Source organism: Carassius auratus, chromosome 20, assembly GCF_003368295.1.
Source record: "Carassius auratus strain Wakin chromosome 20, ASM336829v1, whole genome shotgun sequence".
In the NCBI taxonomy this organism is placed as follows: domain Eukaryota; kingdom Metazoa; phylum Chordata; class Actinopteri; order Cypriniformes; family Cyprinidae; genus Carassius; species Carassius auratus.
The window spans coordinates 11,343,529-11,361,003 of record NC_039262.1 but is presented as its reverse complement, the minus strand read 5'-3'; the positions used below and the strand labels follow the sequence as shown (position 1 = coordinate 11,361,003).

The 17,475-nt window shown below is 37.0% G+C and overlaps 1 protein-coding gene across 4 annotated transcripts in view; it reads left to right on the top strand.

The window, feature by feature from the left end:
* LOC113120911 (proline-rich membrane anchor 1) overlaps positions 1 to 6,433 on the top strand; it is a 30,620-nt gene extending 24,187 nt beyond the window's left edge. For 3 of the 4 annotated variants that reach the window (XM_026291041.1, XM_026291042.1, XM_026291043.1), the window contains one exon: positions 4,018 to 6,433. In XM_026291041.1, coding sequence (XP_026146826.1) covers positions 4,018 to 4,120 — 103 coding nt within the window. In that variant the 3' untranslated portion in view covers positions 4,121 to 6,433. The remainder of the gene's footprint in view (positions 1 to 4,017) is intronic. The other variant, XR_003294659.1, reaches the window with a different exon arrangement.
* Positions 6,434 to 17,475: the final 11,042 nt, after the last annotated feature.

Genomic DNA, 17,475 nt, shown 5'->3' with positions numbered 1-17,475 from the left:
GAAGCAGAATATCGCTGTGGAGATATTGCTAAACTTGTATGTTTTCATATCATCATCAGCACTTTTTCCGCCATCAGTGAGCATGAACAGGGTTGCCAGATTGCACCAATTAAATAAAACACAGTGCAGAAAATGTATCCTTAAAGGAGAAAAGCTCTGTTTTGGGGCCACAAGCATGAACGCTAGTGAAGACTTGTTAGTAATGCAAGATAAAAATGCCAAATTAAAAACACGTTTCAGGATAAATAGGGAGCTGGCCAATATTGTGACGATTATTTCTAATGAAATGAGAAAGGTGGATATTGTTATCGAGATTAAAATACGATTAATCGTGCAGCCCTAAGAGAACAGCTCATACAAGTTATCGCTTGTTTTTCTAACTTCAGCTGTTCTTTAGAACTTATCCTTCCTGATCAGCATTTATTTTAGCCCGAGAGACATTTTTGGCCCACATTTTCCCCTTAGGATTTATGTGTCGATCTCAGAAGAGAGGTCACACATGACTGAGGCAGCCAAACAGTGTGCTGAAATGTCTGGGGAATGGCCACGAGGACCTCTCAGGTGCTGCTGTCCATCAGTGAGAAAAGGTGGTAGAGAGCAGAAACAGAGCGAGAGAAAATGTGCAAGCGAGCAGGCTCAGTGCTGATTCAGGGGAAAGATAAAGGAGTTTTTGGCTTCCCGTCCTGGCACGTTACATAAGCTTAGTTCTGGCGTCCACAGAGAAATGGGCGACTGTCAGGGCATCTGCACACGGTGCAGTAGAGCAACACGACTCGAGGGACATTCGCACAACTGCTGGAGTCCATGAGCCTTTAGCAGGTTGGAGGGGGGACTGAAGCAAGCTCTCAGTGGAAAACTACCGTTTAGCTGAAAAAGCATAAACGGTAGTTTTATGCAGTGGACTTCCAGACAGGATGTACGTGAATTGAGAAGACTGGGATAATGTGATCAATCCAAATGGCCTTCTTTGCTTAAATAATCTGACTATTCAGTATGGATTCTGCGGTTTCCATTTGTATCAAATTGTTCTTTATTTTGTCCAGCTGTTAAGCATCTCAAATAGACAAAGACCAGTCCTTAAGTGACCCTGCCCTACAGTGCAGCTCTACAGCTCTTCTTTTATTTATAATATGCTTCTATAAACTTTGTGTTTAGTTAAGCTAATTATCTTTTATTTAATGTTATATTAAAGATAATGTAACTGTTATTTCTCCCTGTGTGTTGACTTCTGAAAGGAAGGATGTTCCCTTTGCATTTTTTTTCTTGTTGTCCTCCTCCTTTCCCACTCCACCCCTCTAAAATCAGATGAGGCAGAGTCTTTTCCCTTGTGTAAATCATGCAAAGCAAGAGGATGTCTTTATAGGAAAGCCCTGCAGCCTGGGGCATCTTGTGACAGATGGCCCCTGCAGAGCTATGGGATTGTCTCATCAGTCCTGCCCAAGAGACAGAGACTGTGTTTATCACAACAGATGAGCGCTAGCTACCTCTGAACATTTAATCAATCTCGACAAGGAATTCAGTTGAAGGTATAGCTGTATTTGTTGCTCAAAGTTTGAAATTCTAGGTCTTATTTAGAAGCTGAAGAACAGGAACAAAGTCTATACTAATAATAATATGCTGTTTAATCAAACAACAGAAAAAAGGAAATATAATTTTGAGCGATGCACACAAAAATGAAATACCCTGTTATATACTCACCTTCTTGTCATTTCAGACAATATATAGACTTTTTCTTCTGCAGGACACAAAAGAAGATATTTTGAAGAATTTTTCAACAGTTGTTTACTATGAAAGTCAACAAATTTGGACCATGTTTACTATGAGCTATCCTTCGAAACAGTTATATACTGCCATTAGAGAAATAGTTAGAGATTGGCAAGATTTTTGTGTGTTTGTTTGTTAGCAAGGCTGCATTTATTTGATCAAAAATACAGTACATACATTAATAATGTGAACAATTATTGCAATTCGAAAACTGTTTTCTGTAGTATTTTAATGTAATATTTACAGCAGTCTTTACTCCAAAGTCTACAGTGTCACATGATATTTCAGAAATCATTCTAATAATCTGATTTGGTGCTCGAGTAACATCATTATAAATGTCAAAAAATCTTTGATATATATTAACGAGGTCCAAAAACATAAACATTTTACCATGTTTAAATGATGGATGTTGAAGCTGTAGCTTGGCTCCACACACCAATGACATTTCATATGGGTCAGCTAAAACAAATGCTCTTTATCTTATCCTGTCTGCAAAAGCAGCCTTCATTCAACAAGTTGCAATCTCATGTGTATTTCTCTGGAAGAAACGGGTCAATTTTAATGAGCTCAAGCCCTGTTTATGAAATTAGTCTTGTCCTCCAGACAGACCCCAGAGTGCTGCAGACAGTAGAGATGGGCTCTGTAAAGGTCAGGTTGTTTTCTTTCTCATGACCATTTATATTTTTTTCCTGACCTAATCATTAATGTGATGTGGAATCTCTCTTTCTGGTATTTACTGTTATTGTTGAAGCTTCTGGTGTGTTTACTGTAGAACTCAGTGACCACACACTTCTTATTCTTCTTACTCTTATAAGTCAAATCCACATTTTTCTATTTCCACAAAATTCTAAGCCTTGAAGCCCAGACAACTCTGAGCTGAACAACTGCAACATTTGATAGAAATCAAAAAGGTCAAAAAATAATGTGAGTGCTCTGTGTACTAAAGTTGCTCCTTGTATTTGTTTAACAAAAATAAATAAAAGGGTCTTTGAATACTGTGTGTACTCTGAAAGTATTTGATTTCAGCTGCAGTCAATGTCTTTTGCATAGAACATTACAAAATAAATTGTGTAAATTGGATTATTATATTCTTTTGTACACTTAAGTATTTTGTAAAATCTTTTTTGAAATCTGTTCAGAAAATTTGAGGTCATCATAGGGTGACCCAAACATTTGAATGGTAATGTATATATTGTAGTTTTATATTCTATTGCTGTGCTGTTGAGCCATTCTCTAGTTATCAGTTTGATTTCCATGGTAACTGTCGTCTTGGTGGATTTCACTTAATTCGGATTTACTAAAAAAGGAAGCAGGCTAATGGTTTCTACGGAGGCATACTTCAGCACTTAGCCTTTGAGTTATATTAAGGCTGTCTTCAAATATTTATCAGGTATTGTTAAAAATCGATTTCACTATGGAGGTTCTGAATGGCATTTTTTACATAAACCAGGCGCTGAGCCCTATTGAACGAAAGTGTTGTTTTAGCAATGACGTAGTAGTTTGGCATCAGGCTAGTCCATTAGCTTATTGAACATTGTTGATAACTGCTTTCAAGTGGCCCCTTTCTGTACAGCCTTACTTTGCAAAAGCTGAAGCATTACATATTCCCTAACTAATTCAAACTTTTACTGATATTCATTTTGGCATCTTACAAAATGTGTATGCCCAGCATCTATCTCTCAGCTCTCACCTCAGGCCCTCTCTACCATTAAGTCAATATGTGACTGACATGATTTAACAAAATATCAACAGATTGGATCTGCGTGCTCCGCTGTTTGGGCAGCTCTGGATTTTAATGCAGTTATGAAGGCAATTGGCTGCAGTCAGATTGCATATTTCAAATTGTAATAAAGAACGGACAGGCCAGAGCGCATACCACAGCTTTTTAAGTCCAGCAGCCATTACGGCTTGCGGGAAGTCATTTAAACTGCGGAATAACTCACTTTGATGACCTGTGCTGCTGTTTATCAACCCAGACTTTGTTAGAGTCTCATGGAGCATCTAAAAGTGTTCACTGGGGCTTCCTGAAGCACTGATTGTAAGATAGAACAAATATGGTGCACAGAAAACAAGTACAATTTAGATTTAACCTGCTGTAAGTACTCTGTATTTTCCTTTCCTAGTTTTTCTGTTTGCCTTTGAGACATTGTATTTCTTTGAACTAAGCTCAAGCCTCTACAACCCGATCAATAGCATCCTCAGTCTGAACAAGAATAGTCGTTTGAAGCTTAATCTTTTTGTTCTCTTTTCCAGGAAACCCCTTCGAAAAGAAGAGAACGGCACAAGCCGAGGGGAGTATGCCATGAGCTCACGCTGTAAACAGCAGGTAGTGGAAACCAATAACACTGGAGTATAGTGGCCATGCTACAGCTGAACACTCTGTACCCTACAGCACCACCATCTCTGTTTGGGTTTATGAGATGGACGCAAGGTATATTATGAATTTAGGAATGGTAAACCTCATGGCTGCCCTTCTTGGGACATAAAATGGTTTAGAGAAAAGACAAAAGTGAATATGTAATGACTGATGTGTACAGGCAAGTATAAGCAGGTTTTTGAGGAGACATGGAAATTCTTAGCGATGTTGGCAGCTGCACGAGTATCACAAGACTCAACCTGGCGGCCCCCCGGGGCCCCTTTGAGGACAGTATACAACACCAACAATTAAATAAACGCATGCACTTTCTGTCGAATGCAATGATGTTTTAAAATTCCTGTCTTCTCTTGTCTTTATCTCTGTCTTTGCAGTGTTTCTCATTTAACATTAAGGGTCCTCTCACCTCATGTAGATTGTGTGAGTGTTTAATGGTTAAATGACTGCATTGGCCCCATTGTTTTGATACAATCAACAAAAGGGATCGGATGATCCTGTATTTTGTGCAGCAAAATATACAATGGAGAATAACAAGGGTTTTCCTTAATCACCCAGAAATTTATTGCGGTTTGTGTTACTATGCAATTGGAAAGGATTGAGTTCTTGAGGTGCATGTTTAGAATACAAAAAATACAAGGCTAGAGTTAGCATTGCTGATAATTAGCAGCTTGTAGTTTGATCGTAATATACATTTGCATTCAAATTTGTCTGATGGTGTAGCCCACATGTGAAAGAGATCGAATTATAAATACAGTAAAAAACAACAACAGGCATGATGGATTAGTTTTAGGAAAGGATTGATGAATAATTTCATGTTTTGGCTGATAAATAGCTGATATTAAAATCTGTACTATTTTGTCAAAAAATTAAATGCACCACAAACTGCAATGCCTGGATGCATAGACAACAGTATGTACAGTATGAAATATGGATAACTCTTTATTTTGAGATGAATAATTGATTGATTAGTTGAGATTTTAAAAATCATAACAGAGTATAGGAAAAGCACCCTTTAGGTATAGGAAAGCACCCTTTAGGAAACAGTGCTATTAAAGGGTAAATCGTTGCCATGATGTTTTTAAGTTGGTTGTAGACAAAAGACATGACAAAACAAAGTGTTCACAATTAAATATCCATTATCTGCCAATAAATATCCAATATGTACACACATGCTTATTAAAAACTGACTCATGTTCTCTTATAACAGATATGGTCCTGATATATGGTGCATCATTCTTTGACTAGTTTGGCTTTCTGTGTAACATTAATATGTACACAATATGATGGATGTGCAATATCGGTTTACCCTTTCACAATTAGTCATGATGTGTTCATGAAAGTGATCCATAATATTGCAATTCATAATATATATAAAAAAAAAAACAATGGGAAATATATAGATTTTACATTAGTCAGTCATTTCCTCAAATCAGTATGGTTAATACAGTAAAACAGAAAACAGTTATTTGGTTATTGATTCACATCAGCATTTGTTGTTCACCTCTTTGAAATCATTCTAGATTCACATCAAATCTCTTCTTGACCTTTTTGGCAACTCATAAAAACTAGGATGTTACAAGCTTTTACAAAGATGGTTTAAAGCTTTTTTAAAACTCATTAATACTGTGATTTAAAAATGTATCAAGGTGATTCATCAAACAAGCTAAACTCTACATTTAGCTTGTATCACTTTAGATCCTCTCTATTGTTTCATTTATTTTCATTGGAACTGTATATTGAACGTGTCTAGATCCCCCCCCCCCCACCTCTTTTTTATAAACAGGAGCTTGTTGTAGAAAACAGTGAGGCACTGCTCATGCATAGTAACACTGAACTATGAATCATACTGAGCAATGATGTTTACATAACATAAAAGCTTGTGTGAACAAATATCCCTCTTCATATTCTGTAAAACATCCTCACAAACTACTGTACAGTCATTCACCCGTTCAACAAGATACATGTGTATTATACTGTACATAATATACTGTATAAGGTACTCAGAAGTGTATTGCATGAATGTACATATCAATATTTGCCTTCTTGACAGTCTATTGTGTGTACAGAGTAAGAGAAAATGTTTATAGGGATAAGTATAAGTCGATGTGTCGTCAGAACAGATAAGTGTTATAGTTTGTCTGGAACAAGCCATTAATGTATATTTGAGTAATCAGAGGTTGTTGCACAATGTATGCATCACATACCAAAATGTAAAACTACTATATATTGTGCATTGAACTAATTTAATTGCAACTTGCTGACTTTTTTAGTTTTAAATAAAATTGTACTACTGAATCATATCTGGTGCCTTTTTATGTGCAAAAATCATTGGTCATCATTTAAATTTGCAAAGTAATTTAGTGGTTAGATTAGTGCACAGCTGTAAACACTGTATATGTGCAGCTTTCTAATCAGAAAAATAGTCTATAAGTAGACTATAATATTTAAACACAGAATATGTTTATAAATCTGTTTTAATATGATTTCATTACTCTTGACACCTGATATCTTTAAGGCTTGGAAAGTTTTGCGCTTGTGTATGGTGAATAATTATATTCCATTAATTTGCTATCTGAGATATAATTATCTCTACATAATTGTTGTACTAAAAATATCGTACCTAGCAACAACAAGGACTCATAAGACTAGTTTTAGAATACTCTCATTCTGTTGCATATATAAAAAATTGTTTTCTTTTAAAAGATGTATAATATTTATTTTGTTTAGTTTTTTTTTTAACAAAGGTTAAGTAGAGACTGTAAAACCTCCATGTCAGGCAAGTAGGAGCATTGTGAAAGAGTTAAATTGGGAGAAATTGTGGGGAGAAAATGTTGTAATTTAACCTCCGTCTGCTGATACACCTTGCTTGACAAGTAATTTAGAAAAGTGGAATATTAAGATGTCTTTCCTATAAGAACCACAATGTAAACATATTTTCTCTGCTCAGCTAGATAAATTACCCCAGTGTAGATAAGGATGATAAATTGCTTGGGAGAACCCGAAGGCCGAGCAGGCTGTCATTCAGTCACTTTCACATGAAAATGTTAATGCTTTACAATATTTACACTGTCAATTAGTCAGGGGCCAGTGAGGCTTCACGTCAGTCAAAGTTATCGGTCTGTGGCTTCCTATTATTCAGACCAAGTGCTCTCATTATACATTGCTATTCTCTGAAATACATTTAAAGCACTGAAAATCACAAATTAAGTTGACATTGTTTTATATTAAAAAAACATTTTAGACTATTAGCAAAAATCTAAACACTGATTAGTTTCATAAGTAGTAGTCATTCAAATATTTTAAGATATTGTTCAGGTGATTTCTAAAGGATCATGTAACTCTGAGGACTGGAGTAAGTAGGACTAGCATCAGAAGTCATTTGAAATGTAATAATTTGTACTGTTTTACTGTATTTTTCTATCAAATGTATATATAAATATATATATATATATATATATATATATATATATCAATCAATCAATCAATCACCTTTATTTATATAGTGCTTTAAACAAAATACATTGCGCCAAAGCACTGAACAACATTCATTTGGAAAACAGTGTCTCAATAATGCAAAATGATAGTTAAAGGCAGTTCATCATTGAATTAATTGATGTCATCTCTGTTCAGTTGAAATAGTGTCTGTTTTAATTTGCAATCAAGTCAACGATATCGCTGTAGATGAAGTGACCCCAACTAAGCAAGCCAGAGGCGACAGCGGCAAGGAACCGAAACTCCATCGGTGACAGAATGGAGAAAAAAACCTTGGGAGAAACCAGGCTCAGTTGGGGGGCCAGTTCTCCTCTGACCAGACGAAACCAGTAGTTCAATTCCAGGCTGCAGCAAAGTCAGATTGTGCAGAAGAATCATCTGTTTCCTGTGGTCTTGTCCTGGTGCTCCTCTGAGACAAGGTCTTTACAGGGGATCTGTATCTGGGGCTCTAGTTGTCCTGGTCTCCGCTGTCTTTCAGGGCAGTAGAGGTCCTTTCTAGGTGCTGATCCACCATCTGGTCTGGATACGTACTGGATCCGGGTGACTGCAGTGACCCTCTGATCTGGACACAGACTGGATCTGGTGGCCACGGTGACCTCGGAACAAGAGAGAAACAGACAAATATTAGCGTAGATGCCATTCTTCTAATGATGTAGAAAGTACGGTGTTATGTGAAGTGTTCCGGTTCCAGTTTACCTAATTAATGCAGCCTAAAATTCCTTTAACGGATTTGGATATTAAAAGCATATTAGTATGTTATGTGTATGCCAGGTTAAAGAGATGGGTCTTTAATCTAGATTTAAACTGCAAGAGTGTGTCTGCCTCCCGAACAATATTAGGTAGGTTATTCCAGAGTTTAGGCGCCAAATAGGAAAAGGATCTGCCGCCCGCAGTTGATTTTGATATTCTAGGTATTATCAAATTGCCTGAGTTTTGAGAACGTAGCGGACGTAGAGGAGTATAATGTAAAAGGAGCTCATTCAAATACTGAGGTGCTAAACCATTCAGGGCTTTATAAGTAATAAGCAATATTTTAAAATCTATACGATGTTTGATAGGGAGCCAGTGCAGTGTGGACAGGACCGGGCTAATATGGTCATACTTCCTGGTTCTAGTAAGAACTCTTGCTGCTGCATTTTGGACTAGCTGTAGTTTGTTTACCAAGCGTGCAGAACAACCACCCAATAAAGCATTACAGTAGTCTAACCTTGAAGTCATAAATGCATGGATTAACATTTCTGCATTTGACATTGAGAGCATAGGCCGTAATTTAGATATATTTTTGAGATGGAAAAATGCAGTTTTACAAATGCTAGAAACGTGGCTTTCTAAGGAAAGATTGCGATCAAGTAGCACACCTAGGTTCCTAACTGATGACGAAAAATTGACAGAGCAACCATCAAGTCTTAGACAGTGTTCTAGGTTATTACAAGTAGAGTTTTTAGGCCCTATGATTAACACCTCTGTTTTTTCTGAATTTAGCAGTAAGAAATTACTCGTCATCCAACTTTTTATATCGACTATGCATTCCATTAGTTTTTCAAATTGGTGTGTTTCACCGGGCTGCGAGGAAATATAGAGCTGCGTATCATCAGCATAACAGTGAAAGCTAACACCATGTTTCCTGATGATATCTCCCAAGGGTAACATATAAAGCGTGAAGAGTAGCGGCCCTAGAACTGAGCCTTGAGGTACTCCATACTGCACTTGTGATCGATATGATACATCTTCATTCACTGCTACGAACTGATGGCGGTCATATAAGTACGATTTAAACCATGCTAATGCACTTCCACTGATGCCAACAAAGTGTTCAAGTCTATGCAAAAGAATGTTGTGGTCAATTGTGTCAAACGCAGCACTAAGATCCAATAAAACTAATAGAGAGATACACCCACGATCAGATGATAAGAGCAGATCATTTGTAACTCTAAGGAGAGCAGTTTCAGTACTATGATACGGTCTAAATCCTGACTGGAAATCCTCACATATACCATTTTTCTCTAAGAAGGAATATAATTGTGAGGATACCACCTTTTCTAGTATCTTGGACAGAAAAGGGAGATTCGAGATTGGTCTATAATTAACTAGTTCTCTGGGGTCAAGTTGTGGCTTTTTTATGAGAGGCTTAATAACAGCCAGTTTGAAGGTTTTGGGGACATGTCCTAATAACAATGAGGAATTAATAATAGTCAGAAGAGGACCTATGACTTCTGGAAGCACCTCTTTTAAGAGCTTAGATGGTATAGGGTCTAACATACATGTTGTAAGTTTAGATGATTTAACAAGTTTATACAATTCTTCCTCTCCTATAGTAGAGAATGAGTGGAACTGTTCCTCAGGGGGTCTATAGTGCACTGTCTGATGCGAAACTGTAGCTGACGGCTGAATGGTTGCAATTTTATCTCTAATAGTATCGATTTTAGAAGTAAAGTAGTTCATAAAGTCATTACTGCTGTGGTGTTGGGAAATGTCAACACTTGTTGAGGCTTTATTTTTCGTTAATTTAGCCACTGTATTGAATAAATACCTGGGGTTATGTTTGTTTTCTTCTAAAAGAGAAGAAAAGTAATCAGATCTAGCAGTTTTTAATGCTTTTCGGTAGGATATGCTACTTTCCCGCCAAGCAATACGAAATACCTCTAGTTTTGTTTTCCTCCAGCTGCGCTCCATTTTTCGGGCTGCTCTCTTTAGGGTGCGAGTATGCTCATTATACCATGGTGTCAAACTGTTTTCCTTAACCTTTCTTAAGCGTAAAGGAGCAACTGTATTTAAAGTGCTAGAAAAGAGAGAGTCCATAGTTTCTGTTACATCATCAAGTTGTTCTGAGGTTTTGGATATGCTAAGGAATTCGGATACATCAGGAAGATAACTTAAAAAGCTGTCTTTTGTGGTAGAAGTGATGGTTCTTCGATACTTGTAACAAGAAGTAGAATTTACAATTTTGGCTATATGAAGTTTACACAGAACTAAATAATGATCTGAGATATCATCACTTGGCTGAATAATTTCAACACTATCAACATCAATTCCATGTGACAGTATTAAATCCAGAGTATGATTTCGACAATGAGTAGGTCCTGAAACGTGTTGTCTAACACCAATAGAGTTCAGAATGTCTATAAATGCTGATCCCAATACATCTTTTTCATTATCGACATGGATATTAAAATCACCAACTATTAAGACTTTATCTGCAGCCAGAACTAACTCGGATGTAAAATCACCAAACTCTTTAATAAAGTCTGTATGGTGCCCTGGTGGCCTGTATACAGTAGCCAGTACAAACATAACAGGGGATTTATCATTAACATTGGTTTCTCTGGATAATGTTATATGAAGCACCATTACTTCAAACGAGTTATACTTGAAGCCTGCCCTCTGAGAAATCCTGAAAACGTTATTATAAATTGAAGCAACACCTCCCCCTTTGCCTTTTAGACGCGGCTCGTGTTTATAACAATAATCTTGGGGGGTGGACTCATTTAAAATAATGTAATCATCAGGTTTTAGCCAGGTTTCTGTCAAGCAGAGCACATCTATATTATGATCAGTTATCATATTATTTACAAAAAGTGTTTTCGTAGAAATGGATCTGATATTCAATAAGCCAATCTTTATCATTTGTTTATCCATATTGCATTTGTCTTTTATTTGTTGAACCTCAATTAAATTGTTAACCTTAACTTGGTTTGGACGTTTTTTGTATTTTCTAGTTCGTGGAACAGACACAGTCTCTATAGTGTGATATCTAGGTGAAAGAGTCTCTATGTGCTGAGAATTAACTGACCTCTGTGACGGGAGGCAGCTAGCAGACGGTCGGTTTAGCCAGTCTGTCTGCTTTGTAAATATATATATATATTTACACACACTCACACTGAAACACACATATACGTTCATAAATGTGACCATATACAATTGATCACATACAGTACAAGTGTGTGTTTGTGTGTGTTTCAGTGCAGGTATTCATGAAATTATCAACAAGCTTTCATGTGCAGCGCTCCTTTCCCTCCAGGCAGCCACACATCGGTCGCTGGCAGAATAAGGAGTTGGTTCTCTCACCTCTTCTGCTCGAAAGCTTTCAAAGCTTCCTCATAATCTCCCTCTATAATAGGTGACCCAGTATTAACGCACTGTTTATGTTTTATCAATGAGATGGCACCCAGAACACTATGAATCCATACGAAGATTGCTTAGAGGACATTACATGGCACAAACCCATAGACGACCACAAATCCTCAAGACCAGGGTCTTGAACTTAAGTAAACATGTTCAATTTTGGTTTAACACAAAAATACACAGGCCAATATAGGTGCGTTACATGTTAATAAAGGAGGCATATCTAAATGAGAGAATCTAGGAGCTGTTCTCTAACTTCTCCATCAGACGTGCCATTTGAAGATAATGCAATGAGACGGCTGGGGCCATTTGGAGCACTGATGCGTCTCTTCTCCACCGAGACTTGACTTACACGGGAACAAAGCCAACCCGACAGCCTGTAAATCGCTCTGCTCAGCTCCTGCTCATGAGAGGAGAGAGAGAGAGAGAGAGAGAGAGAGAGAGAGAGGTCCACTTTTAGATGATGACAAAAATCTATAGATATATGACTTCATCCCGACAGCCCTGTAATCAATTATTCTGCAGAGACATCACATCTAAATGATAGATCAATTTAAATGTAAACTTATATTTGTGTATGAAGGCTAAATAAGTAAACAACACTAAAGAAGCTTTGCTTTTCTGCCTTTGTCATTGCTGAGAGAGAAAGCCAGAGCTCTGACTGTGCATATTATATTGTCAGGATTTGTAGCACTCCATTCAGCCTAAGTTGGGACAATAACAAACTCGTGGCTCCCAAGCTGTGGCACAGCTGAAGCTAAGGCCTTTTGGGCCATATGGATCAAATGAAATGGACTGGAGAGGATAATCCTTCTGCTGTCCCCTATAAACAAAACCAGTGCGCCACCGATAATGTGGCTTCACCCATTTGCATCTCATTGGTTCAAGGATCAAAATCAACAACAACAACATCTGCGGGAAAAAAAAATGCACATCTTTGTTGTACAAGCTGTTCATTGTAGAGATGTTTTCAGACTTGGTTCAAAACTGAGAAAGCTTGACATGATTGCTAGCAGTTATTGGCTTCAGTTCAGGCTTAATCCAGCCAACTATAGGATACATTACAATTAGTTCTGTTTTTAAATGTAATGAACAAACAGCATTCCCAGGATAGAGCACTATAAGGGTATGCTTTGCATTCTACCATGCTGTTTTGCATCGCTTTTCCATGTAAAAACAGAACAATTTGTCAAAAACACTGATTCAAGTCAAGCGTCCATTTACTTAACTGATTTGTTTAATAAGAAATCTCGTTTCAAAACTTAACAAGTGAGTCACTGAATCATTCACTCAAACTATTTGTTCAAAAACATGGTTTCATTCAGGAATGAAAAGCTGAGTAAAGTCCAGTTCACACCAAGAATGATAACTATAAAGATACTGTAACTGTAGAGATATTAGCATTCACACCAGCGAACGATAATGTATGTTTATTAAGTGCACACTCATCTGCCACTTTAAGTTCAAGCTTGTTATAGCAGGATGGATTCTGATTGGGTGTCAGTGTTACAGTTGTGGTGTGGACTCTGCTATTCTTAAATATTGAGAATGATTTACTTAACTGATTCATTAATGAGCTACTGAATCACTTATTCAAACGATTTGTTCAAAAACATGGTTTCATTTAGGAATGACCCAAATGAGCGAGTCATGCATTCGTTTACTTAACTGATTTGTTCATAAACACTGATTCATTTAAATGAACTAAACAAGTGAGTCACTGAATCACTGATTCAAAGAATTCATTCAGGAACGAGAACATAATTATGTGTGTTTTTCAGGAACACATCTGCATTGGCTTAGAGATATTTTCATTGGTGGACCAAAAAAATAAAAAAAAATAAAAACGGCAATACTGACTTAAATGTAAAACACTCCATATAATCTTCTATTTTATTTAACTGCTGTATAACAGTTGGACAGCTGAAATGTTCTGCAGTGCAGCCCTGCGAAAATGTATGTTTTAAGTGGTTTAGCTTTAATTTTAATAGCAATGCATTAAATAAAAGCGCAGAGTCACACTGCAGTTTTGGATGTCTGGGGAGCAGTCAGCTCTTAAACGGCTCTGTAGTGTCAACCGGTGCCGGAGTATGATGGAGAGCTCTACAATGCTCCAGCCTTTTCTGCCAGCACTTCTTGAAGATTTCTAGACACTCAAGAGTTTGCACAAACAAATGGCCACTTACCCCTCTCCCCAGGCCCTTCTGACAGCGAGGTGTGTAATCAATGTTCAGTGTTGACCTTTTTTTAAGGCCATTCATCCACATAAATGCCGCAATGGAAAAACTGATGGAGATTTTTTTTTTTTTTTAAGCGCAAGACTGAGTGTTGTGGTTTGGCCCATCTCACACATTTTAATGATAGTGGACAGCTGAGGGATTGAGTGATTGCAGGTTCCTGGCCTCTGAGAAAGGGAGACAAGGTAAGCATAAAACAGAGAAAAGTCTTCCAACTCGGTGACAAAATCATCTGCGATTTGTGTTACTAATTTTCCTCTAGATTGAACTGACATTTGCATTTATTAATATACAAATAGTAATTACTAAAACATTATATAATGTTCATACATATATTTAAACAGTAATACTAAAGTATGAGTAAATGTATTAGCATATAATACAAAACTAATATTCTGAAGAGTTGTCTAAGAAAGCAGTGTCATTATGGTTATGATTTGTCTTTTTTAATATTTTGTTTCCATATTGAGTAAAACAAAGAGGTGTATTTCCACTCTATATGAATAATCAACACCAACTGTGTTTTATCTGGAACCTCTAGTGTCCTCAGTTTATTAGCTATGGAGTTGCATTGCCACCCTGTGGTTATTTTCTAAAGACATCAAATAATTTCCTGAGCCAAAAAGTGGGCCCAGTAGGACAAACAGATGAGCTAAAACAGAGGAAATTGTGCTTAGTAATCTATTTCTGATTCTGCAAAAATAATGACTCGGAAACCTAAACAGGCCTAAGTATATTATTAAAGTAGACTGTTATTAAGCCTGATCATGTGTGATTTAAACTGAATGATTTAAATTTTATCTAGGAATTTATTAATTATGGTTACTTACTGTAATACAAGATCAGACTAAAAAAAGAGGAGTAAACGGATCAAAATAAACCACTTTTTTTTTCAGACAGTGCCTGAGGAAGAAAACATGAGCCAAAGCAACAAACACAGGAAAAGCCCCAGAGTTTGTTTTTCCGTTCTGCCCCCAGCTGGTGAGAACTCAGGCACACCACAGGTCCTTTCCTCTTCAGTGATGTGTATTGATTGCTAACCCTGAGAAATTCTATACCCTGCAAAGCCACCACATCCGCCAGCTCTGCAGAATTAGGGCCAATGTCACGTGAGCTTGAAGTCTAATCTGGAAGATCTTGAAAGATGAAATCGAGAACCAGTTAGAGTGGCCCTTTCTGACAGACAGAGTTGCCTTACTAACATTATTTTGTGTTGTAACACAAATGTATCACCTCATAATCCATTAAGAATGATGTAGCGCAGGGATTCTGTGCTACTAGTGCCACCTAGCGAAACTACAATAAAGCATGTTTTCAAACAACCTGTATTGTGCGTTATGGAAGAAACACACGATGCAGGTCATCAACGAACGAATGTATTATTATTAAAGGAAGATGCAACAAAATGATTGAAAGTACAATGTGTTTCTCCAGCAAATACACACAAATACAGGGCACCTTGAAGGAGTAAATAGGGAATAACAATATACAGATAAACAAATGTATGTACTACAGGTATTGAGTTTTGTAAACTAAGTATTTGTGTTAGATAAATAAGAATTTAAGTGTAAAAATAGTGTTGTGTGATCCATGATTATTGTCAAGTTTTCATGAGATGAATTGCCTGAAGGAAAAATCTGTTCCTGTGCCTCACTGTTCAGGTGCGCATTGCTCTGTAAGCACAGACCAGACGGCAGCGGTTTAAAGAGAGAATGTGCCGGATGTGAGGGCTCCAGAGGGATTTTGCCAGCCCTTTTGCTCAGTCTGGATAAGTACAGTTCTTGGAAAGTAGGGAGGTTGAACCAATGCGACAGACAGCATCCCAGACAGTTATAGAGGTACAGAGGACTTCATACAATAATAATATAATGTTCTCTATTATAGATCAGTGGTCAAACTACACACTCTCACATTCATACTTCTGTCGATGTTTGCTTTTTATTCAAGCCTTGAAAACCGTTGAAAGAGGACAGGTGTGGCGGTGCACCTTGCCAGAATTGAAGCAGAGCATAGTATTGGCTGGGAAAGGAGTGGACATACTGGGAATCTGGGCAATGCCATCAGTTCTGCTCTCAACAAGCAGTCTGACCATCTGGAAGGTGTCTTGTTCTGTCTGCCACCAGAACTGACCTGAAAAAGTGCAGATCGGGGTCAACACCCACCTTCAAGGGCATACAGACAGCTTCTCTCTTACTCTTACTGACAGCATTATCGCTAACAACATTATGTGAATGTTTTGCAACTTGAGTTTTGAAGTTGAACTATATAACAGTATATTTTGAGTACCGTTGTGAGCAGCATTATTCAGTTAATATTTTTGCTTTATGGAACAGGAAGAAAAAGATTTAACTTAAAGACCTACATTTGTTCAAAAAGTCTCAACTTTGAAATGAGTGAAGTGCAATAATAGTGCTATGAATTTCAATAGTAATGGCACGTTCAACCTCACCTAGAAAATAAAATCTGTATTTATTTGTGCACATGAAACCATCAGTGTTTGGTGTCAAAGATGTGAAATCAGTTATGAAAGCAGCATTAACTAATTTAACTTTAATTTAATATCATGTTTTAACTAATAGTTTACTGTGGCATAGGCCTATTTCATCCTTTTTGCCTCTTGTGTTCCTGCACATGGGGCAAAATACATGAATCACAAGATCAGCAATACTAGATATCTAAACCCACATTTTGCCCAAAAAGGCTAAATAAATGAAACTCAAATAGTCAACATTTTATTGGTAGATTGATACCGACCATCTGGTCAGTAACTGGTTGGATGTTGTTTAAACATAAGAATTTCACTGTAACTTGTAAAGCACTGACTGAATCAGTGAAATTCATTCCAATTAAAAATGAAATAATGAACAAAACAATAAACAAACCATCAAAAAAACAAATACTAGAGGAAAATGTACATTTGACTAAGAAAATACGTAAAATAAAAATGCTAAGCTATACACGTAAGCATTAAAGGGTTAGTTCACGCAAAAAAAAATTACTTGTCTATCTTCTACTCACCCTCTAAGCATCCTAGGTGTATGTGACTTTCTTTTCTCAGAATAATCCAACCAAAGTTATACAAAAAAAAATTGTCCTTGCTTTTCCAAGCCTTTAAATGGGGGTAAGTGGGTGTTTGTTGTCAACAGTTTAGAAGACGTGAAATAAAGTGTGGCATTTGTAATAATACATTCCTCACACGGTTCTGGGAACTGAATAAAAGCGTTTTTGTAATATGAATATCGAGATTTCAAACGTAATAAACACTTTTTTTCTAACATCTGCTGACACGGAAGATGGAAGATGTATGAGTTGCGTGTGCGCGCCTCTGGGAAATATTTATTCTAACCCCTGAGCTGTGTGAGGGATATTTTATTACAGTCAAGCACAAACTTTATTTCATGTCTTCATGTTGACAAACAAACACCAGCTTACCCCCATTAAAAGGCTTGGACGAGCAAGGACAATTTCTAATATAACTCTGATTGG